We start from the raw sequence: 24,300 nt of genomic DNA on the forward strand, positions 1-24,300 counted from the left end.
AGCACGTTGCAGCCTGGAACATAGTGGCCACAACAGCGACGCAATGCGCAATAAATTCAATGACCTTACTAGGGTCTTCAGGGTGAGTACCCTTTCCAGTCACCTTCCAATGCCTTCATGTGAACCTCACTGTCTCACACAATGTAAAGACTTTGCAGTGCCTACCCCTTCTATATGTCTACCAGCCCATGCTCCTCCTTGCTGAAGCCAGCCTGAGACCTCACCATCACCTCACCAGACAAGCCCTGCCCATCCAAGCCTCTCTCACATTCTTCATATGCGGGCACAGGCATAAGCCTCATAGTGACTGGCAGTTGCTTGTGCCCCAGACCCACCGATCACACATCCATTGTGCGATGCCACGCAGGATGAAATGCAGATATGCACACTGCCTCATATTACTCACGAGTACCCAACTGTAGACACATGTGGCACACCAGCACCTACACAGCCACTAACAACTTTTTGTTTTGTCATTGGTCAAACTCGCGCACAATATATGTGAGCTGCATCGTAGGGGCGGAGGTGAGCCCTACCTCCAGGACCTCACCGAGGTGGAGGAGCGACTGTCCGCCCTCATGGGCTCTGAAGTCATGGAGGGCAGGGAGGCAGAGCCCCCGCTCGACAGTGATGTTATGTGAATGAGATGGGCTTTTTGTGCGAGTTCCCTTAGCCATGAGGCCATATGCCTTACAACATGTTGCAACCAAAATAACGATGTCCCCCTACTTCTTGCCTTCCTGCCCCCTCCCCAGATGATAACTGCACTTCTGTTGCTTTGTGCTTACAGATGATGAGACAGAAGAGTGGCAGCCTGCACAGAAGCAGATGTCTTCATACGACGGGGAAGATGAGGAGGAGATGGAGAGCAGTGTGCAGGCACAGTGTGCCACTTCGGTGGAATAGGCCATCTTCCCGGGGTTGGATGAAGCTGAGGCTCCTGGCTCCAGTGGTTTACAGCAATGCCCAGCGCGAGGGGAAGCTCGGGGGCCAGCTCTCCGGCGGTTAAGTCGGCCCATGAGTCCTGCTCATAGACAGGCAGATGAAGACCTGGACTTGGAGGCTATGTCCAGGGAGTCAATGCAGAAGCACGTTGAGCTAATGAGTGCATTGGCGAGGATCCCGCCAAGCGTGGATGCACTTGCTTTGAATGTGGTGAAGGCCACCTCAACCTTGGCATTTGCGGATTGGAAGCCCATCAAGCCCATACTTGGTAGATACCAACGGATGATGGACGCCACAAGTGACAATGGGTTCCAGACATGATGGCGTGGGCCATGGCTTACGTGGCAGTAGCTATTGAACGACAGGCCGAGACCATGCTATACCTGAATTCTGCCATGTTGACAGTGTGTGCTGGCATCAATGCGCTGTGTGCCCTGATGCAGGCTCAAATTGATGCCACACAAGCACTGGCTGCTGTCATTGTGTCTGGGACCCCATCAGTCCAACGGGGAGGTAACGGTGCCGAAGTAGGCCAGCAATCTGCGCTCCAACAGATTGCTCTGCATGCTGAGGCTCTGCCCCGGGGGAGTGGCAGCTAGTCGGTCGAGATTGAACTTGATGTCCTCTCGGGAGGACATTATTCTGACTCCCACCACTGCCATTCCGCCTTTGCACCTGCCGTGGTCTGCACACCAGCCATCCAAGACTGGTGCCGCCCATTCTCGGGCGGTGCTGTCAGCAGCCAGGCCATCCAGACCCAGAGCTGGTCGAGGGCATCGTGCTCGGCCATCTGTCCTGTCTCCCTCAGACACACAGTAGTCCTCAAGCGGCCTTGCTGCAGGCACTGAGGACCCATTGAGGAGGAGCAGTAGGTGAGGGAGGGGGTGAGGCAGAGAGGTGAGTGATGCCAGCAGAAGACCCACTGAGTAAAAGTGTCCCATGGGACCTATGTACATATGTTGGGAGGTTTCAGCATCAGTTGTGTTTTTTGAAGGGGCGGGTGCTCCATTTTGTATTATTGGAGGGTGTGGGGATTTTGGGGTTGTTTGAGGCATGTTTGCCAAATAAATGTTCAGTTGAACCATTTCCTTCCGCCTCTGGTGTCTGACTGTACAGTTGTGACGGAGCTGTGGCATTATCATGACACAATACGCAGTCATTATTAGCTGCATCCCTCAGCTACCTCCATTTAAGCAAAGTGCTCCCTTATAGCCCTGGTGCCGCCAACATTAGCAGGCTGCCTCCTCCGTAACTGCTGCTGGTCCCTGTCGTGTTCTTGGACATTCGGGGCGTTGTCAGGCTCCTATTTCTGTTCGTCCTCCTCCTCCTCCCCCTCGTCCTCATCCTCCTGAGGCGAGCCCACTGGCAAGGCCTGGGCCCTCATGATGGTCAAGTTGTGCAGCATGCAGCACACCACAATGAATAGTGAGACCTGTTGAGCGGAGTGTTGAAAGCTGCCTCCAAAACGGTTGAGGCCTCGGAATTGCTGCTTCAGCACCCCTATTGTTTGCTCTATGATGTTGCGGGTGGCAGCATGGCTCTCATTATAGTGTTCCTCCGGCTCTGTGGTGGGTTGCGGAGGAGGGTCATTAACCAGGTGTCCAGGCCATATCCCTTGTACCTGAGCAGCCAGCCTCGGCCTTGCCGTGATGGCTGAAACAATCGAAGCACAGTGCTCTCCCGCAGGATAAAGGCATCATGTGCGCTTCCAGGATAGCAAGCATTGACTGCGAGGATGTACTGCTTGTGGTCACACACCAGCTGCACATTTAGGGAGTGGTATCCCATTCTGTTTCTGAAGACCTCTGCATTCTGGAATGGTGCTTGCGAGGCCAAGTGCATGTAGTCAATTGCTCCTTGCAACCTAGGGCAGCCCGTTACCCTGGCAAACCCACATGCGCGTTCATCCTCTTTCTCCCTGATTGTTGGGAAAATAATGAAGTCCATTCTACGTGTGTAAGGTGCCTATGTTATGTCGCAGATGCAGCGATGTGCTGCGAATTATCAGACGCTGCATATGTCCCCTGATGCAGCCTGGAAGGTATTGAATGTGTGTACCACCGTGAACTTCACTGCGACGGGCAGCGCAGTCCTGGTGCCGATGTGAAGCTGCAGGTCTGCCTTCAGGAGTTGACATATCTCTGCAACTACCTCCTTTCAGAAGCGCAGCCTTCTGACACACTGCTCCTCGGACAGGTCCAGGTATGAGCGTTGCCGGTGGTGAAGCCGTGGGGGTATGGCCTCCTGCACCAATACCTAGGGCCTGTCCTCCTTTGGCCACCGAATAGCCAACAGCCCTTCTCTGTTCACGCTGCCTTGCTAGAGCATGTACAATGCGACGCTGGCGTCATAGTAATAAGAACATAAGAACATGAGAAATAGGAGCAGGACTCGACCATTTGGCCCCTCAAGCCTGCTCCGCCATTCAATAAGATCATGGTTGGTCTGATCTTGGTCTCAACTCCACTTCCCAGCCCGCTCCCCATAACCCTTGATTCCCTTATCGTTCAAAAATCTGTCTATCTCCACCTTAAATATATTCAATGACCCAGCCTCCACAGCTCTTGGGGGCAGAGAATTCCAAAGATTCACGACCCTCTGAGAAAAGAAGTTCCTCCTCATCTCCGTGTTAAATGGGTGACCCCTTATTCTGAAACTATGCCCCCTAGTTCTAAATTCCCTCACGAGGGGAAACATCCTCTTTGCATCTACTCTGTCAAGCCCCCTCAGAATCTAGTATGTTTCAATAAGATCACCTCTCATTCTTCTAAACTTAAATGAGTATAGACCCAACCATCTCAAGCTTTCTTCATAAGTCAACCCCTTCATCTCAGGAATCAACCTAGTGAACCTTCTCTGAACTGCCTCCAATGCAAGTATATCCCTCCTTAAATAAGGAGACCAAAAGTACATGCCGCCTTGCTAGAGCATGTACAATGCTCCAGTTGTGGGCACACCAAAGTCCTGTACAGTTGTGGCAAGACTTCCCTAATTTTACATTCCATCCCCCTTGCAATAAAGGCTTACATTCCATTTGCATTGCTAATTACCTGCTGTACCTGCATGCTAAATTTTTGTGTTTCATGTACAAGGACCCCCAGATCCCTCTCTACTGTGGCATTTTGTAATTTCTCTCCATTTAAATAATGGCCGAGGAATCCCGGTCGGCTGCTTCCCGCGGGCGATCGCTAAAAAAGGGAAAAAAGATGTGCACTTACCAGAACCTGCTGCGCCCATGAGCAATCCCGGTTCTGAAGCCTCCACTCAGTGTGCATCGGAGCGCTTTCACGTCAGAACGTCTGCAGAGCTGGAGCTGCAGTTACGTGGCTCTGGGCAGCCAATCTAGGTAAAGTATTTTCTCATTCATAATAATGGGAACTCTAAGTTGGAGTTCCCATTATTATGATTGAGAAACCACCCCAAACACCCAAAACAAAAATAAAAAATAGAAAAATTGCACCACATATTTAACATTAATTTAAATTAAAGTTATTTATGTCTTATAAAAAAAATATTTTCCCGATTTAAAAAAAAAAAAAGTTTTTAAATTATGGTTTAAAATAAACTTACCGTGGGGAGGGCTGTTAACAATAAGTTTTTTAAATGTTATTTTATTATGTTATGAGTGTTTTAAAACTCTTACATCTATAAAAGTAGGCTATGCGCCTGCTTTTGTCAGGCGCAAGAGTTTTCAGGACATTTGCTGGACAAGATATGGGTAAATACCGCAATCTTGCCCATGCAAATGTCCTTGCTCCCGAGATGCATGTGATCTGACAAGACAGAAACTTGACAGTTCGGAAAAGCCGGTTTCCAGCGCATTTTCCTACATTATACTCCCATCTGTCAAATTTTTGCCCACTCACTTAGCCTGTCTGTATCCCTTTGCAGATTTTTTTGTGTCCTCCTCAAAATTTGCTTTCCCACCCATTTTTGTATCATCAGCAAACTTGGCTACATTACACTCGGTCCCTTCATCCAAGTCATTAATATAGATTGTAAAGAGTTGAGGCCCCAGCACCGATCTCTGTGGCACCCCACAAGTTACTGTTTGCCAATCAAAAAATGACCCATTTATCCCGACTCTCTGTTTTCTTATCGAATATATTACCCACAACTTCATGAACCTTTATGTTGTGCAGTAACCTTTTATGTGGCACCTTATCGAATGCCTTCTGGAAATCCAAATACCACATCCACTGGTTCCCTCTTACCCACCCTGCTCGTTACATCCTCAAAGAGCACCAGAAAATTTGTCAAACATTATTTCTCTTTCATAAAACCATGCTGACTCTGCTTGATTGAATTATGCTTTTCCAAAAGACCTCCTATTGCTTCCTTAATAATGAACTCCAGCATTTTCCCAACAACAGCCGTTAGGCTAACCGGTTTGCAGTTTCCTGCTTTTTTTCTGCCTCCTTTTTTAAATAGGGGCATTGCATTTGCGGTTTTCCAAACTACTAGAAAAATCGATTTCTGCAGCAGAATGAAAGTAACAACGGGGTTCCGCCACCCGCCACGCTGACCGCCTGCACCCGACCCACCCATGTACAGAAACGTCCGGCCTCTACACCAGAAGGCGGAGATAGACAGAGTTTTGAACGATAAGGGAGTAAAGGATTATGGGGAGTGGGCAGGAAAGTGGAGCTGAGCCCATGATAATAAGAACATAAGAATTAGGAACAGGAGTAGGCCATCTAGCCCCTCGAGCCTGCTCCGCCATTCAATAAGATCATGGCTGATCTGGCCGTGGACTCAGCTCCACTTACCCGCCCTCTCCCCGTAACCCTTAATTCCCTTAATCTGATTAGTCATGATCTTATTGAATGGCGGAGCAGGCTCGAGGAGCCAAATGGCCTACTCCTGCTCCTATGTTGTTAGAAGGGACTATGTTGTCTTCTCTCTGAGCAGAAAGAAGCAGGAGGAGCACACATGTGGCATGTTCAGGATAGCGGACTTCTTCATGGTGCAGAGCACCATCGACTGCACACATGGAGATTTGCAGGCGTCACATAACAATCCTGAGATCTTCTGTAAGCGCAAAGACTACCTTTCACTTAATGTGCGGCTATTGTGTGACCACGCCCAACGCATCCTGATGGTTAATGCCCTTTATCCTGACATCAGCCATGATGCTTTCATCATGCGCCAGTCTGATATGCCAGCAATCTTCAAGCCACCATGTCAAACCCGAGCGTGGCTGCTCGGAGACAAGAGCTATCCGCTCTACACCTGGCTGATAACTCCCCTCTGCTACCCAACACTCATAGGATGAGAGCCATGCTGCCACTAGGACCATATTCGAGGAGACCATTAGGCTGCTGAAGCAACGATTCCGCTTCCTTAACCGCTCGGGAAGAGCCCTTTAGTACTCAGTGCAGTGGGTGTCCCATTTCATGGTAGTCCGCTGCATGCTTCACAACTTGGCCATCATGAGGATGCAGCTCTTGCCAGCAGGGATTGTGGGACCACCTCAGGAAGAGGACAAGGGAGAGGAGGAGGAGCAAGAGGAAGAGGAAATGGCGAAGAACAAGAGGAAGGGGGCTGCAGGCAGCAAATCCCCTTCCACACGGGCTATCTGTGAACGCCTCATCAGACTCTGATTTGAGTGAATGAAATCTCCAGATCTCTGTTGCTCACCATATCCCCATCAACCACATCCCCATCATCCCATTCTTCTGTCACGGAATATCACAGTGTCCTTCTAGGCACAAAGCTGAAATGAGAGCCACCATAAAACAAGCTTTCCAAACAAAATTAATACATTTATAACTATACAATTTACATTACAATATCAACTAGTCACCCTTGTGCAATCCATTAGTGCCTGTCGTTTGTGTTCCCTTTTCTACTCTGGTGCTCCGACGCAGTGCTCCCCAGTGACTGCAGCATGGCTGGTGAAAGGCTACTGGGTTTCCGTCGAGGAGACTTCAGATGGCCCGGTAGGACAACCTTGACCAGCTGGAGGACAGATTGCTGGCCTGGTGCGACACCATGCAAGCTCCGGTCAACAGTGGTAAACTCGGCCACCATGGGAAGCTGTCTGAGCTTGGGTGGCAGCAAACTGAGACTGCAGGAGAGCAGTCTGCGCTTCCACTGCAGCAATTGAGATGTTGGGTCGCTTCCGTTTGTGCTGCAGTGGAAGCCATGTGCAGATCCCGCACCTATACTCTGTGTTCAGTTTTGGTTTCCTAATCTGAGGAAGGACGTTCTTGCTATTGAGGGAGTACAGCAAAGGTTCACCAGATTGATTCCCGGGATGGCAAGACTGACATATGAGGAGAGACAGGATCAACTGGGCTTGTATCCACTGGAAATTAGAAGAATGAGAGGGGATCTCATAGAAACCTATAAAATTCTGATGGGATTGGACAGATTAGAGGCAGGAAGAATGTTCTCGTTGCTGGGGAGTTCCAGAACCAGGGGTCACAGTCTAAGAATAAGGGGTAAGCCATTTAGGACTGAGATGAGGAGAAACTTCTTCACTCATTTAGAGAATGGTTAACCTGTGGAATTCTCTACCGCAGTAAGTTGTTGAGGCCAGTTCGTTAGATATATTCAAAAGGGAGTTAGGTATGGCCCTTACTGCCAAAGGGATCAAGGGGTATGGAGAAAAAGCGGGAAAGGGGTACTGAGGTTGAATGATCAGCCATGATCTTATTGAATGGTGGTGCAGGCTTGAGGGGCCGAATGGCCTGCTCCTGCACCTAATTTCTATGTTTCTATTCTGCGCAGTGCCAGTTTCTGATTTGGTGTTTCTGAGAGTCAGATTCAGTGACGGTGTGCCTTCCTCTTCATCACCACGTGCTTGTCGCCCAAGTGATGCCGAGGGTGGAGCCGGGCCCAGGGAGGGTGGAAGACCTGAAAATAAAAATCATTACAAAAAAAACCACCGGAGCACCTTCAGGGACCCCATCCAGGTAAGTTGCTGTAAAAAAAATGTTTTACATATGTTCACTAACCTTTTTTTTCCATTTTTTGTACTTACCGTCGGGGTTAGAACAGCCTCCATGCAGCGGTCCTTCCCCCTGCTGGCGCTGACTCCCACCGACTCCCGCCCGCACCAATCTGGCAGCTCGGCGGGTGGCCACTTACGCAACTTGGCCGCCAGCAGCCGTCAACAGGTGGTTCCCAGCGGTTCTCCCCTCCCGCCCGCTCCAGCCCAAGTGGAACCTGGTAAAGAGGGGAGACCGGCAACAAAACTCGGCGGCAGTGGGCGGTAAGGCCACCAATATCGGGGCCCAAGAATTATAAATGTGGAATAGTTGTTGTTAATTTGCATCTTCTATAATTACATCGAGAGTAATTCTTTCCAAACCTTTTCATTCTTCAGGTATTTCTATCATATAAACTGGTGAAATATGATGTTCAGCAGGAAAAACCCACAAGGAATGAACAAGGACAGTGTGAAAAGGTTAGCACAGGTATGTTTGAAGGGAATTCTATCTTATTTTTAAAATGAAAATGATAACAATTTATTTAGCGCTTTTAAAGTAGAAAAACATTCCAAAGTGCTCCATAGAGGTGTAATCAAACAAAATCTGAAGTGCAAATGTATTTAAAAGCCTAGTTGAGGACCAAATAATCGTAACTATACTGCACCATTTAGATTATAGAGTCTATTACATGCCTTTCACCACCAGTGGTGACCAGTAATTCTACCAGCTGCATTGCAATCAAAATGGGATGACTTCACAGGTCTGTACTCTGTTTCTATACCATAAGAATCCACAGAGAATGCGTGTTCATAAGGAATTATTTATTCTTACCCATCATTTTATCAAATAAAAAATAGTTCTCAATATTGTTACAGAATCCCACATGATCTTAAAGGCAGAAATGCACTTCTTGGTGTTTGTTTCAGGACTAGAATTTCCTCTCACATCACTCACTTACCGCCCAGTTACCACCCGTTTTGGAGAAAAATGGAAAATGCCGCCCTATACCGTCTGTTTCACTAATGGGGTGCCGCAAGGCTCAGTGCTATTTACAATATACATTAATGATTTAGATGAAGGAATTGAGTGTAATATCTCCAAGTTTGTAGATAACAGTAAGCTAGCTGGGTGGCGGTGTGAACTGTGAGGAGGACGCTAAGAGGCTGCAGGGTGACTTGGACAGGTTAGGTGAGTGGGCAAATGCTTGGCAGATGCAGTATAATGTGGATAAATGTGAGGTTATCCACTTTGGGGGCAAAAACACGAAGGAAGAATATTATCTGAATGGCGGCAGATTAGGAAAAGGTGAGATGCAATGAGACCTGGATGTCATGGTACATCAGTCATTGAAAGTTGGCATGCAGGTACAGCAGGCGGTGAAGAAGGCAAATGGTATGTTGGCCTTCATAGCTCGGGGATTTGAGTATAAGAGCAGGGAGGTCTTACTGCAGTTGTACAGGGCCTTGGTGAGGCTTCACCTGGAATATTGTGTTCAGTTTTGGTCTCCTAATCTGAGGGAGGACGTTCTTTCTATTGAAGGAGTGCAGCGAAGGTTCACCAGACTGATTCCCGGGATGGCAGGACTGAGATATGAGGAGAGACTGGATCGACTGGGCCTGTATTCACTGGAGTTTAGAAGGATGAGAGGTGATCTCATAGAAACATATAAAATTCTGATGGGACTGGACAGGTTAGATGTTGGAAGAATGTTCCCGATGTTGGGGAAGTCCAGAACCAGGGGACACAGTGTAAGGATAAGGGGTAAGCCATTTAGGACTGAGATGAGAAGAAACTTCTTCACTCAGAGAGTTGTTAACCTGTGGAATTCCCTACCGCACAGAGTTATTGATGCCAGTTCATTGAATATCTTCAAGAGGGAGTTAGATATGGCCCTTACGGCTAATGGGATCCAGGGGTATGGAGAGAAAGCAAGAAAGGGGTACTGAGGTGAAGTAGCAGCCATGATCTAATTGAATGGTGGTGCAGGCACGAAGGGCCGAATGGCCTACTCCTGCACCTATTTTCTATGTTTCTATGTTAATGTCTTCGACCAGGCCAACATCCCCAGCACCGACCACACTTGATAAGCTCTGATGGGCAGGCCACATAGTCTGCATGCCAGACACGAGACTCCCAAAGCAAGCGCTCTACTCAGAACTCCTTTACGGCAAGCAAGCCAAAGATAGCCAGCGGAATCGTTACCAGGACACCCTCAAAACCTCCCTGATAAAATGCAACATCCCCACTGACACCTGGGAGTCCCTGGCAAAAGACCGCCCTAAGTGGAGGAAGTGCATTCGGGAGGGCGTTGAGCACCTCGAGTCTCGCCACCGAGAGCAAGCAGAAATCAAGCGCAGGCTGCGGAAAGAGCATGCGGCAAGCCAGTCCCACCCACCCCTTCCCTCAACGACTATCTGTCCCACCTGTGACAGAGACTGTGGTTCTCGTATTAGATGGTACCGCCACTTAAGAACTCATGATAAGAATGGAGCAAGTCTTCCTCGATTCCGAGGGACTGCCTATGATGATGACGATGAATTTCAGTGGGCTTTGGGCTATCATATATGCTCAGTTTCTGCAATAATTTGGTTCTGTGTTAGCTAATTGACACTTCGACTCTGATGCACTGGAACATCACCTCACCAACATGCAAACATTGTACCAGGAAGTCTATGAAGGATTGTGACCTCTAAAAGCCTTGCAAAATATTGGATTGTGTAATAAAAAAGTTCTCATATTCAAAGGGGTATTCAAAGAGGCCCACTGACCAGGCAGTTAATTAACTCCCAGTGCAGGGTTAGAGAGGGAAAGGTGCTCAGTCAGAGGGAAATACCCTCATATTCACCCAAAACATGGCAGAACTTTAGTCACAATATAATCAGTCAATTGCCACAAAATATACACAAACAATCTGGGTCAGGCACATAACTGAAGCATGTTGTAATCTCGTACTTCTGCCCTTCTAATCTCTCTGGACCTTTGCTCTGCACTCTCTTCCGTCATTCCCTTCACTGTGGGTTTTGTTATTTTTCAAACAGTCCAGCTCCAAAGCAGACCCCCCCCCCTCCACCCCTTTACTGATGCTGGCTGTAGCGGGGCCGCGGAGGGGGGAAGGGTTGTGTCCACGCAATGTGGCCTCATCCAAGTCACTGCGTGTACTTTACGACCTGAGGGGGGTGGGGGAGGGAGAAGGGAGTCAGTCACTGGGCGTACAAGGAGACCTGAAGGGGGGTGGGGAAGGGAGTCACTCACTCGGTGTACATCCAAGTAACCATTCTTCAAATGTCTTGACATTGTGGTTACGGGGCTATTCGACCGTAGCAGGCTCCACAATTGTAATAATGCGCCTGTGAGAATGCTCACAGATTCTAGAGCTGTTGAACAAAAAAACCTACAAAAAACACAAAAAAAACAAAAAAAAAAGGGCCTTCATAAGTGTTTGAAGTGTCCCCCAGATTGGGGGGCACTTGATTTAACTGTTTAATTTTGTTTTCCAAAAGAGTTGTAGAGCTGTTGTGGAGCACGACCCATCTCCTCTATCTGGGAGTCTACCTTAGCCCCGACGAAGAAGCCTGGCCGGCGAACTGGCAAGAGCTGGAGGCCAAGGTCGCCGCTCGCCTAGGGCGCTGGACAGGACTGCTCCGAGTGCTGTCCTACAGGGGTCGAGCGCTAGTCATAAACCAGCTGGTGGCCGCTATGCTGTGGTACCGGCTGGTCACTTTGACCCCTCCCCCTGTGTTTGTCGCCAAGATACAGAAGAAGCTGGTAGACTTCTTCTGGAACAACAGGAAGCACTGGGTCTCTGCCGCGGTCTTGAATCTCCCGCTTAGAGAGGGCAGTCAGTCGTTGGTGTGCATCAGCACCCAGCTCGCGACTTTCCGTCTTCAGACCCTGCAGAGATACCTTTACGTCGAGCCCCCTCCTAGGTGGCGTGCGTTGGCAACGTATTTCTTCCGCCAGCAGCACGGCCTCAACTACGACACGCAGCTCCTGTTTGTGAGCTTGGGGGGCGTCAGGACCGCCGTCCAGGGGCTGCCTGTCTTTTACCAGGAACTCATCAGGGTCTGGAACAAAGTCTCCACCAAGTGCAGCTCTCCACCATCTGGAGTGGCGGCTGTCCTGCAGGAGCCGCTGCTCAGGAATCCGTACCTCCACGACCGAGGTTTTAGGTGGTAGGCGGACGAGAGGGCTGTGGCTGGCGAGGTGACCAGGGTCAGGGACCTGCTCGATGGCGGAGGAGCGGGCTGGATGGCGCCAGACGTGCTGGCACGGCGCCTAAATTCGGCCGACGTCCGGCACGCTGCCAATGCCATCGAGTCGCTAAAAACAGCGCTGGGCCCTGACTCCATTAGGTGTGTCGAGGAGGCTCAAGCACGTGGGGAGATCCCGTCTGAACTGACCTCCGTCCGAACGGAATTCCTCATCGGCGCCAAGCCCAAAACCTCCTTCGGGAGCCAGCGCCTCACAACCTGAGGCCACACCTGGAGTATTGTGTACAGTTTTGGTCTCCTAACTTGAGGAAGGACATTCTTGCTATTGAGGGAGTGCAGCGAAGGTTCACCAGACTGATTCCCGGGATGGCGGGACTGACCTATCAAGAAAGATTGGATCAATTGGGATTGTATTCACTGGAGTTCAGAAGAATGAGAGGGGACCTCATAGAAACGTTTAAAATTCTGACGGGTTTAGACAGGTTAGATGCAGAAAGAATGTTCCCAATGTTGGGGAAGTCCAGAACCAGGGGTCACAGTCTGAGGATAAGGGGTAAGCCATTTAGGACCGAGATGAGGAGAAACTTCTTCACCCAGAGAGTGGTGAACCTGTGGAATTCTCTACCACAGAAAGTAGTTGAGGCCAATTCACTAAATATATTCAAAAGGGAGTTAGATGAAGTCCTTACTACTCGGGGGATCAAGGGTTATGGCGAGAAAGCAGGAAGGGGGTACTGAAGTTTCATGTTCAGCCATGAACTCATTGAATGGCGGTGCAGGCTAGAAGGGCTGAATGGCCTGCTCCTGCACCTATTTTCTATGTTTCTATGTTTGAGCCTCCTCGAGGAAATCCCCTCCGTGCCTTTCAGTTCTGCGCGGAGGGGTTTCCTGTACGGGCTGCTCTTGCACACTCTCAACCTTGCCATCCTCGTCTGCCGTCCGGACACGCCATGGCGCACCATCTTGCCGTCCGGAGGAGGCAGGGGTCCCCAATGGAATGCACTCTACACGGGAGTCCTCCCCTTATTTATTGGGGATTTGGCCTGGAGGGTGGTGCATGGCGCAGTCCCGTGCAATAAGTTTTTAAGTCGGTTCACGGGCTCCCAGGCCACCTGCAATTTCTGCGGTCTGGAAGAGTCCATGTTCCATGTTTTTATGGAATGTGCGAGGTTGCAGCCCCTATTCCATTATTTGAAGGGGCTGCTCCTCAAATTCTGGTTGCACTTCAGTCCCACACTCCTGATCTTTCGGCACCCTGTGCGGAGGCGAGTGGGCAGGTGGGGAGATCCCGTCCGAACTGACCCTTGTCCAGATGGAATTCCTCATCGGCGCCAAGCCCTGAAACCTCCCTAGGGAGCCGGCAATTCACAACCTGAGCCTCCTCCGGGAAATCCCCTCCGTGCCTTTCAGTTCTGCTCGGAGGCGATTCCTGTACGAGCTGCTCTTGCACACACTCCATGTTGCCATCCTCATCTGCCATCCGTACATGCCATGGAGCACCATCTTGCTGTCCAGAGGAGGCGGGGATCCCCAATGGAGTACTCTCTACATGGGAGTCCCCCCCTTTATTTATTGGAGACTTGGCCTGGAAGATGTTGCACGGAGCAGTCCCGTGCAATACGTTTTTAAGTCGGTTCACGCGCTCCCAGGCAGCCTGTAATTTCCGAAGTCTAGAGGATTCCATGTTCCATGTATATGTAAAGTGTGCGAGGTTGCAGGCCCTCTTCCAATATTTGAAGGGGCTGCTCCTCAAATTCTGGTTGCACTTCAGTCCCACACTCCTGATCTTTGGGCACCCTGTATGGAGGGGAGTGGGCAGGTTGGAAGGCCTTCTTGTAGGACTGCTCCTGGACATGGCCAAGGGGCCATCAGCCCATCCAGGCAGCGGGCGGTCGAGGGGGTCGTTCAGCCCGACTGCCTGCCTCTCTTCCGTGGCTACATCCAAGCCAGGGTATCCCTGGAAATGGAGCACGTGGTGAGCACCGGTACGCTCGCGGCCGTTCGCGAGAGGTGGGCGCTGGAGAGATTGGAGTGCATCGTCATCCCCGGCAACCAAATTTTAATTTGATTTAAGTTATTGTCTAAAGTTTAACTAGATTAACTATGTCGGTTTTGGTGACCCCGCCCCCCCCCCCGCACTTTAGTCAGGGGGCACTTGTATTAAAGTTTGCCATCTAATTTACCCCTACAATAAGGGGGGCATTTGATTTACAGATGCAACTAAAATAGTTGTAGAGCTGTTGCATTGTGAGTGGCTTACCCAGTTATGTAATGTTCACAAGACTCAAGAAAACCCAAGTCAGTTGGGTCTAGGTCATCCAAGATGTGGTATGAGTTTACAAGGGACACCGTCAATCACACATTTAAAGTTGTGTTTCCTAAAAGTTGTAAAATGGGATATATTCTCCCCTTCTCAGAAATGAGTGAGACACAATACAAGAATGGTTTAGTTCAATAAAATTTCATATAAAGCTTGTAATTAATATAAAACTTTAACAATGTAATAAAATAAAAATTTTTATGAATTCCAATATTGATAACAACAAACAGCAACAACAACATGAACAACAGTATAAACACCACTGAAAACACCCCTGCACCCTCCCACAATTCTACCAGCGGTCACCTTTCCCAACGCCCTTCCTTCCCAATCTTCCCCTGATCCTTGGCCCTGACCCCCTCCTCCTCCTTCCGCTATCAATACCCCTGGCCCTGCCCACATCGGGACCAATATGTCGTGCATCAGCATAACACCTCGATCGTGTCTGCTGAGGGTCGGGGGGGGCGGGCGGGGGTGTGACAATGGCAGCGCTATGTTTGGGGGCTCTGGAGAAGATGGAGGTGCTGAGGACCCATCTTCAAAGTCGGACGAATCAAGTTCCAATGATCAGGTGCTGTCACCATTGCTGATATGGCACCTTGGGGTGCAGTGCCATATCCCACGACCTTCGATTGCCGCATAGCATTGACATTGGCGGTCTAGGTGTTCTTCCTCACCGCGGCAATCAGCTCAACCATGTCCTCCGATTGACGGGCTGCTAAAGCTGCGATGTTTCTGGACAACCCAGCAATGACGTGGAGGAGCTCTGGACTCAAGTCGATGTTCATCCTGGACAGTCCCACCATGTCCAGGCTCGCATCTGCTTGTCGCGCAGCGTTCCCACTTTGGCGGATCAGCTGCTGCGGATTCACCATGGGGGTCGGTGAGGGCTATTGCATTACGTTTGATCCCGCTTCCTTGGGCCAGGAAAGTTGGATTCCGACGAGGAACCGGTGGCTGGTGGTAGAAAGGACCCTTCAAGTCCCGCCACCCCTCCCTCCTGCACCACCACCATTACAACGCTTTGAGGAGTGTTCTCGTCCAGCTCCTGCAGCACCATCTCCTCCGTCTCTTCCACCATCTCTTCATTTCTTCTTCCCTGCAATTACTCCTCTCTGGGAGGGGCAGGCAGCTCCACCTGTGCAACTGTAAAAACATAACATTAATGGTTGGCGACAGGGGAAGGGAGGGGTCAGAGATAACATCAGAGCAATTCACTTTGCACAGGCTTATGTGGAGAACAAACATTTTTTACCAAGAATCATTACATGAAACTATCATAAGCAAAGTATAAAGAAAGTACATGATATAACAAAACGTGAGTCCCAAACATTTTACTTTCCAAGTGGCACAGTGTCATCAAACAATAAACATGTCACAACTAACAGCATTTCTTGCTCCCAGCATGACATTATATTCTACATTATATTGCCATAAGATTGAATTACTTAACCAAGGATTATGCAGACTTGGATAGTACAGTCCAAGGATTATGCAGACTTACCCTCTGGGAGAACTGGTTCGGCACCAACACATGTGATCATACACCCCCGTCAGGGCTGCAGCGTGTTCCTCAAGTTCCGTCAGAGGAATGGTCTTCGGCGGACCACCGCCCGTTTTGCAGAGCTCCGCCCTATTGCCGGTTAGTTTTTTCTGCAAAGGTGACAAAAAATATCTGTGAACTAATTTGACAGCTACTAATACCGAACACACACACACACACACACACACACACACACATACATACACAATATATAGGTACACATCCCCAATTAACCGTCCCCAGTCTTTTCGTCAACGAATGCACCACTTAAGTTTCATTAGCATACAGAGGACTAAAACAATGAGATCGATGATGGGAAATAAAAATGGCACCAAGCTTAACAACATAATAAAACATGTCACTACTTAAGAGTAAATTGTCAATGCATGATAAAAGTTAGTACTTACTCTCGCAGACCCAACAATGTCTTTCCACCATTTGCGGCATTAGTTCGACCCTCGTATCACAGGCACGAAGGAGGACACCGCCTCAGTGATCTCTCGCCATAACCGCTGATACACAAATGGTGATGGTTTCCCTCGTCCACCCTGTATTAACTGATTCCAACAGGCCTCCACATCGTCCACCAATGACTCCTGGGCTTCCTCCGAAAAATAAGTGGCCCTTTTTCTCCCACCTAACTCCCACTCCACTTCCATGGCTTGATTCTCCATTGTATTGATATTTATTTATATATATTTCCACTTAATTGATGATTTATTTATTATTATTATTACTATTTATATTATTAATTATATTATTTTATAATATGATATAATTGTCAAGAGACTAAATACTCCTCAAAAAAACCCTCAAAAATCCTCACAGCTCCTCTCTCACTGACCTGAACTAACTTCTTCAGCTTGAAAATGTTGAGTGCTGTCCTTCTCTTCTCTGCGCATGCGCGGCCATTCTCCCGAAATTTCGGGGTCAAGGGTGACCCCGCACATGCGCAGAGAAACTTTTCCGGCTGTTTTCTACAGAGGTTCCCTTTCTAAAAGTAAGGTGATCGCCAACTTTTCTCCCATTTTGGCTGCTGTCGACATTGAGGGCTCGAAAACTTCGGCAGTGCGCACCAGCTGTATTCCGGTGGTTAAAAAGACGCAACCGCCGGAATACCGCTAACGATCGGGCACCAGCGACGTGAGTGAAATTTCTAGCCCTATGTTTTTGTGATATAAAAGTTATGCTCAGAGGTGTCCTGTGAGTATTTTTTGAATGTACCATTATGAATGGGCTATTTTTTCCGTTGCCATTTGTGGGACCTTGCTGTGTGCAAACTGGCTGCCACGCTTTCTACATTACAACAGCGACAACACTGAAAAAGTACTTCATTGAATGTGAAGGACTCTGGGGAATCCTGATGTTGTGAAAGGCTTTATATGAATGCAAGTTCTTTCTTTCTTATTTAGCATGTGGCAACCAAACATAATGGGAGTTTGGATTGTACACAAGTGCAGGTACAAACGTGGTCCATTATAGTACAACTGTGACTGCATTGTTATTGTATCCTTTTTGCAAACTGATTTAATTAACCCATTCTTCTCCTACGGTAGGTGAGACTGGACTCCTCATATCTCCAGTGACTAAATGGAACCCATTCAGTGGTTATGCTGGAAGCAAGAAGTTTTCAGAGCAGAAGCTACTGGAAAATGTATTTAAAAAAGGTGACCTGTATTTCAACACTGGGGACCTGATGTCTGAGAGCCAGGATGGCTATATTTACTTCCGTGATCGGATTGGGGACACCTTTAGGTAAACAATATAAAATGTGAAACTCCTCAGTCTTTTATTCCATTGAGGACAAAAAAAATGGTTAATTTGAGTTAACAATTGGAAGCCAAGATAGCAAATGTTTTTGATTTTCTACTGATATCCTCAAGATCAAGATTTAGGACAAAATTGTGATTTTACGTTATGCTATTATCAGGTTTTGACAATATTGATTCTATATGGGCTTGTTAACTTCAATGCCAACAAGATTGATATTTGACATTTTGTGAAATTTAGAAATACCCATGCAAGGACTTTTAATGGTCAGCTGCGTGCATTCGGAATGCTATAGAATGTCATACCAGAAGGTCATGTCAGGAGCTACGTACCTACAGAATTGGAAATTAGTTCGAACTACTTTTATTACAAAAAGAGAGAAACAAACTTAATTGTTTCCTTCAAAAAAGGACCTATTTCAACAGAGCATTAATGTCTTTAAAAAAACAATGAATGCCGATCATTCAGAGAAATATGACGACATGAAATATATACTCGGTGCTTCAACCATAAAACAAATGTCTCTTTCAAAGTACCTAACCTTTCCCATGTTAGTGACATAACCATTGATCTGAATATCATTGTTTTTAGATGGAAAGGGGAAAATGTTGCAACCACAGAGGTGGCTGAAATTATCGGAATGCTGGACTTTGTGGAAGAAGCCAATGTATATGGAGTAACTGTCCCAGGTGAAAAAAGACTGCAAAAAACAGTCTTTAATTCATTTTGCATATTTTTTTAATGATTTAGTCTTGTGCTAAGTATGGCATTCAGGTCTTGTTTACACATCGTCTAATTGTGTTGTATTTTCCAAGTATACACTGGGTGAAAGAAAGATGAGCACCAATGAGGAGCAAAAGGACAACAGAATTTGAGAGGTGGCAGACAAGTGCACAGTTGAAGAGAAGAGTTTTTGAGTTTTTGAAAGCACAGAGCGAGTAGAAACCTAGAGAGGTTTCGAGGAGAGACCAGAGGGTTGAATTTCAGTGGGAGTTCTCCCAGTTGTCCACCTTCACTTTGATTAAAGATCCAAAGAAGCCCCGGAAAGGTGAAATATGAAATTGGGGAGGTTGATGAGAGGAGAATTTGAGTAGTCTATCCTAGAGTCTACTTAATGCTGTTGCTGTTAATGATTTTGTTTCCTACTTTGCTTATTTTTTCCTGATTATTCTCAATATTGTATTGCTTATCTTTTCCCCTCTATCATTACTTTTTCCTTTAATTATTTTTAATGTTTTATTTTGTTCTCTGAATTTAATCTTTCTCAGTTCTGTTGCATAGAATTACAACATGGAAACTGGCCAATTGGTCCAACCATGTTAATTGCTTTCCTTCTTTTCTTTCTCTCAAGTTTTATCAATTCTTGTTCTTTGACCTAACTGTGGCCATTATCCTGAAACCAGCTCACATACACCTTCAAATGTTTGACCAAAGTGTCAATTACGTCACTGAGGGGTAAAAGCAATCACAAAGCGATAATCTTGGAAAATCCTGCATGCAGGGCAAAAATTGCACATTCTTTTTAAAAACAGGACTGAAGCTGTTCAGAGAAGCTCCTAATTCGGGTAGGAGAACCAGTAGAGGCTTCTGAAAATATATGGTAGAAGGGGATAGAGCAGGTCAGGAAATCAATATTTTAGGAAAGGAATCCCCAACATGTTGATGGAGTGGTGGTGGATGAGAAAGAATTAAAAGGAGCAGAAATAGGAAACTGTCATGGCATCCAAAGGTTTTGAGCAATATGAATGGTTTTTTATTTATGAATGGGAATTTTTGGGGGAGATAGTAAAAAGCAATGTTTTTAAGTTTATAGCAAATGTGAAATTTGAGCAAATCAGCATGCTCTGTGTCCTAAGCTTATATTAAGCATATGGCAAATGTAAATGTTTAATTGCATATTTTTTCATTTCTAACTTTGTGGTCAAATTGTAACTTAACTATTTTAATATACTTACCACAGGGTATGAAGGCAGGATAGGAATGGCAGCTATCATCCTGAAACCAGTTCAAGAGCTTGATGGAAAAACAATATACAATCATGTTGTGAAATATCTGCCGAGCTATGCTTGCCCACGCTTCCTAAGGATCCAGGTCAATATTTACAAATTCTTTATTAATTTAACATCAATGAACTTTGAGTTCTCACGAAAACGGTATTTAGGTCTGCTAAACATGAATCTGATATACTTGGCCGAAGCTAAAAATCAAGGGGAAACTATCATCTTCAATTTAAAGGTATGATCATCCATTAAAGATACCTATAAAAACCAATGAAGCCAGAAACAAGTTTGTATGCAAAGAACAGCAACAAAAACAAAGACCCACATCGTCAATTATGTTTTTAAAACAGAATGCTCAAAGGGCATATTTGGCCAGGTGCAGAAAATAGAATGTAGGAGGTGAGCTGTTAAGCAAGGCCACTAACTGATTTAGGGATATAGAAACATAGAAACATAGAAAATAGGTGCAGGAGTAGGCCATTCGGCCCTTTGAGCCTGTACCACCATTCAATAAGATCATGGCTGATCATTCATCTCAGTACCCCTTTCCTGCTTTCTCTCCATACCCCTTGATCCCTTTAGCCGTAAGGGCCATAGCTAACTCCCTCTTGAATATATCCTATGAACTGGCATCAACAACTCTCTGCGGTAGGGAATTCCACAGGTTAACAACTCTCTGAGTGAAGAAGTTTCTCCTTATTTCAGTCTTAAATGCCATTCCCCTTATCCTTAGACTGTGTCCCCTGGTTCTGGACTTCCCCAACATTGGAAACACTCTTTCTGCATCCAATCTGTCCAGTCCTGTCAGAATTTTATACGTTTCTATGAGATCCCCTCTCATCCTTCTAAACACCAGTGAATACAGGCCCAGTCGATCCAGTCTCTCCTCATATGTCAGTCCAGCCATCCCGGGAATCAGTCTGGTGAACCTTCACTGCGCTCCCTCAATAGCAAGAATGTCCTTCCTCAGATTAGGAGACCAAAACTGAACACAATATTCCAGGTGAGGCCTCACCAAGGCCCTGCACAACTGCAGTAAGACCTCCCTGCTCCTATACTCAAATCCCTAGCTATGAAGGCCAACATATCATTTGCCTTCTTCACCACCTGCTGTACCTGCATGCCAACTTTCCATGACTGATGTACAATGACACCCAGGTCTAGTTGCACCTTCCCTTTTCCTAATCTGCCGCCATTCAGATAGTATTCTGCCTTCGTGTTTTTGCCCCCAAAGTGGATAACCTCACATTTATCCACATTATACTGCATCAGCCATGCATTTGCCCACTCATCTAACCTGTCCAAGTCACCCTGCAGCCTCATATCATCATCCTCACAGCTCACACCGCCACCCAGCTTAGTGTCATCTGCAAACTTGGAGATATTACATTCAATTCCTTCATCTAAATCATTAATGTATATTGTAAATAGCTGGGGTCCCAGCACTGAGCCCTGCGGCACCCCATTAGTCACTGCCTGCCATTCTGAAAAGGACCCGTTTACCTCGACTCTCTGCTTCCTGTCTGCCAACCAGTTCTCTATCCACGTCAATATATTAACCCCAATACTATGTGCTTTAATTTTGCACACCAATCTTTTGTGTGGGACCTTGTCAAAAGCCTTTTGAAAGTCCAAATACACCACACCCACTGGTTCTCCCTTGTCCACTCTACGAGTTACATCCTCAAAAAATTACAGAAGATTTCTCAAGCATGATTTCCCTTTCATAAATCTATGCTGACTTGGACCGATCCTGTCACTGTTTTCCAAATGCGCTGCTATTTCACTTTAATAATTGATTCCAACATTTTCCCCGCTACTGGTGTCAGGCTAACCAGTCTATAATTCCCTGTTTTCTCTCTCCCTTCTTTTTTAAAAAGTGATGTTACATTAGCTATGCTCCAGTCCATACGGACTGATCCAGAGTCCATAGATGATCACCAATGCATTCACTATTTCTAGGGCCACTTCCTTAACTACTCTGGGATGCAGACTATCAGGCCCCGGGGATTCAATCCCATCAATTTCCCTAACACAATTTCCCGCCTAATAAGGATATCCTTCAGTTCCTCCTTCTCACTAGACCCTCGGTCCCCTAGTATTTCCGGAAGGCTATTTGTATCTTCCTTTGTGAACACAGAACCAAAGTATTTGTTCAACTGGTCTGCCATTTCTTTGTTCCCAATTATAAATTCACCTAAATCTGACTGCAAGGGATCTACGTTTATCTTCATGAATTTTTTTCTCTTCACATATCTATAGAAGCTTTTGCAGTCAGTTTTTATGTTCCCAGCAAGCTTCCTCTCATACTCTTTTTTCCCCCTCCTAATTAAACCCTTTGTCCTCCTCTGCTGAAGCGGAGCGGGTGCAGGACATTCTAAAAAGGGAGGGAGAACAGCCAGTTGTCGTGGTGCACATTGGTACCAACGACATAGGTAAAAAAAGGGATGAGGTCCTACGAAACGAATTTAAGGAGCTAGGAGCTAAATTAAAAAGTAGGACCTCAAAAGTAGTAATCTCGGGATTGCTACCAGTGCCACGTGATAGTCAGAGTAGGAATCGCAGGATAGCGCAGATGAATACGTGGCTTGAGCAGTGGTGCAGCAGGGAGGGATTCAAATTCCTGGGGCATTGGAACCGGTTCTGGGGGAGGTGGGACCAGTACAAACCGGACGGTCTGCACCTGGGCAGGACCGGAACCAATGTCCTAGGAGGAGTGTTTGTTAGTGCTGTTGGGGAGGATTTAAACTAATATGGCAAGGGGATGGGAACCAATGCAGGGAGACAGAGGGAAACAAAAAAGAGGCAAAAGCAAAAGACAGAAAGGAGATGAGGAAAAGTGGAGGGCAGAGAAACCCAAGGCAAAGAACAAAAAGGGCCACTGTACAGCAAAATTCTAAAAGGACAAAGGGTGTTAAAAAAAACAAGCCTGAAGGCTCTGTGTCTTAATGCAAGGAGTATCCGCAATAAGGTGGAGGAATTAACTGTGCAAATAGATGTTAACAAATATGATGTGATTGGGATTACGGAGACGTGGCTCCAGGATGATCAGGGCTGGGAACTCAACATCCAGGGGTATTCAACATTCAGGAAAGATAGAATAAAAGGAAAAGGAGGTGGGGTAGCATTGCTGGTTAAGGAGCAAATTAAGGCAATAGTTCGGAAGGACATTAGCTTGGATGATGTGGAATCTATATGGGTAGAGCTGCAGAATACCAAAGGGCAAAAAACGTTAGTGGGAGTTGTGTACAGACCTCCAAACAGTAGTAGTGATGTTGGGGAGGGCATCAAACATGAAATTAGGGGTGCGTGCAATAAAGGTGCAGCAGTTATAATGGGTGACTTTAATATGCACATAGATTGGGTTAACCAAACTGGAAGCAATACGGTGGAGGAGGATTTCCTGGAGTGCATAAGGGGTGGTTTTTTAGACCAATATGTCGAGGAACCAACTAGGGGGGAGGCCATCTTAGACTGGGTGTTGTGTAATGAGAGAGGACCAATTAGCAATCTCGTTGTGCGAGGCCCCTTGGGGAAGAGTGACCATAATATGGTGGAATTCTGCATTAGGATGGAGAATGAAACAGTTAATTCAGAGACCATGGTCCAGAACTTAAAGAAGGGTAACTTTGAAGGTATGAGGCGTGAATTGGCTAGGATAGATTGGCGAATGATACTGAAGGGGTTGACTGTGGATGGGCAATGGCAGACATTTAGAGACCACATGGATGAACTACAACAATTGTACATTCCTGTCTGGCGTAAAAATAAAAAAGGGAAGGTGGCTCAACCGTGGCTATCGAGGGAAATCAGGGATAGCATTAAAGCCAAGGAAGTGGCATACAAATTGGCCAGAAATAGCAGCGAACCCGGGGACTGGGAGAAATTTAGAACTCAGCAGAGGAGGACAAAGGGTTTGATTAGGGCAGGGAAAATGGAGTATGAGAAGAAGCTTGCAGGGAACATTAAGACGGATTGCAAAAGTTTCTATCGATATGTAAAGAGAAAAAGGTTAGTAAAGGCAAACGTAGGTCCCCTGCAGTCAGAATCAGGGGAAGTCATAACGGGGAACAAAGAAATGGCGGACCAATTGAACAAGTACTTTGGTTCGGTATTCACTGAGGAGGACACAAACAACCTTCCGGATATAAAAGGGGTCGGAGGGTCTAGTAAGGAGGAGGAACTGAGGGAAATCCTTATTAGTCGGGAAATTGTGTTGGGGAAATTGATGGGATTGAAGGCCGATAAATCCCCAGGGCCTGATGGACTGCATCCCAGAGTACTTAAGGAGGTGGCCTTGGAAATAGTGGATGCATTGACAGTCATTTTCCAACATTCCATTGACTCTGGATCAGTTCCTATGGAGTGGAGGGTAGCCAATGTAACCCCACTTTTTAAAAAAGGAGGGAGAGAGAAAACAGGGAATTATAGACCGGTCAGCCTGATATCGGTAGTGGGTAAAATGATGGAATCAATTATTAAGGATGTCATAGCAGTGCATTTGGAAAGAGGTAATATGATAGGTCCAAGTCAGCATGGATTTGTGAAAGGGAAATCATGCTTGACAAATCTT

At 46.8% G+C, this 24,300-nt stretch overlaps 1 protein-coding gene across 2 annotated transcripts in view; it reads left to right on the forward strand.

Moving 5' to 3' along the window:
• slc27a6 (solute carrier family 27 member 6) overlaps nucleotides 1-24,300 on the forward strand; it is a 145,003-nt gene that overhangs the window by 91,784 nt on the left and 28,919 nt on the right. The window contains exons 6-9 of one of the 2 annotated variants that reach the window (XM_070881613.1): nucleotides 8,279-8,369; nucleotides 17,514-17,712; nucleotides 18,319-18,416; nucleotides 19,688-19,818. In XM_070881613.1, coding sequence (XP_070737714.1) covers nucleotides 8,279-8,369; nucleotides 17,514-17,712; nucleotides 18,319-18,416; nucleotides 19,688-19,818 — 519 coding nt within the window. Of the gene's footprint in view, nucleotides 1-8,278; nucleotides 8,370-17,513; nucleotides 17,713-18,318; nucleotides 18,417-18,542; nucleotides 18,590-19,687; nucleotides 19,819-24,300 lie in introns of those variants that run through there. The other variant, XM_070881623.1, reaches the window with a different exon arrangement.

Source organism: Pristiophorus japonicus, chromosome 1 (assembly GCF_044704955.1).
Source record: "Pristiophorus japonicus isolate sPriJap1 chromosome 1, sPriJap1.hap1, whole genome shotgun sequence".
Taxonomy (NCBI): domain Eukaryota; kingdom Metazoa; phylum Chordata; class Chondrichthyes; family Pristiophoridae; genus Pristiophorus; species Pristiophorus japonicus.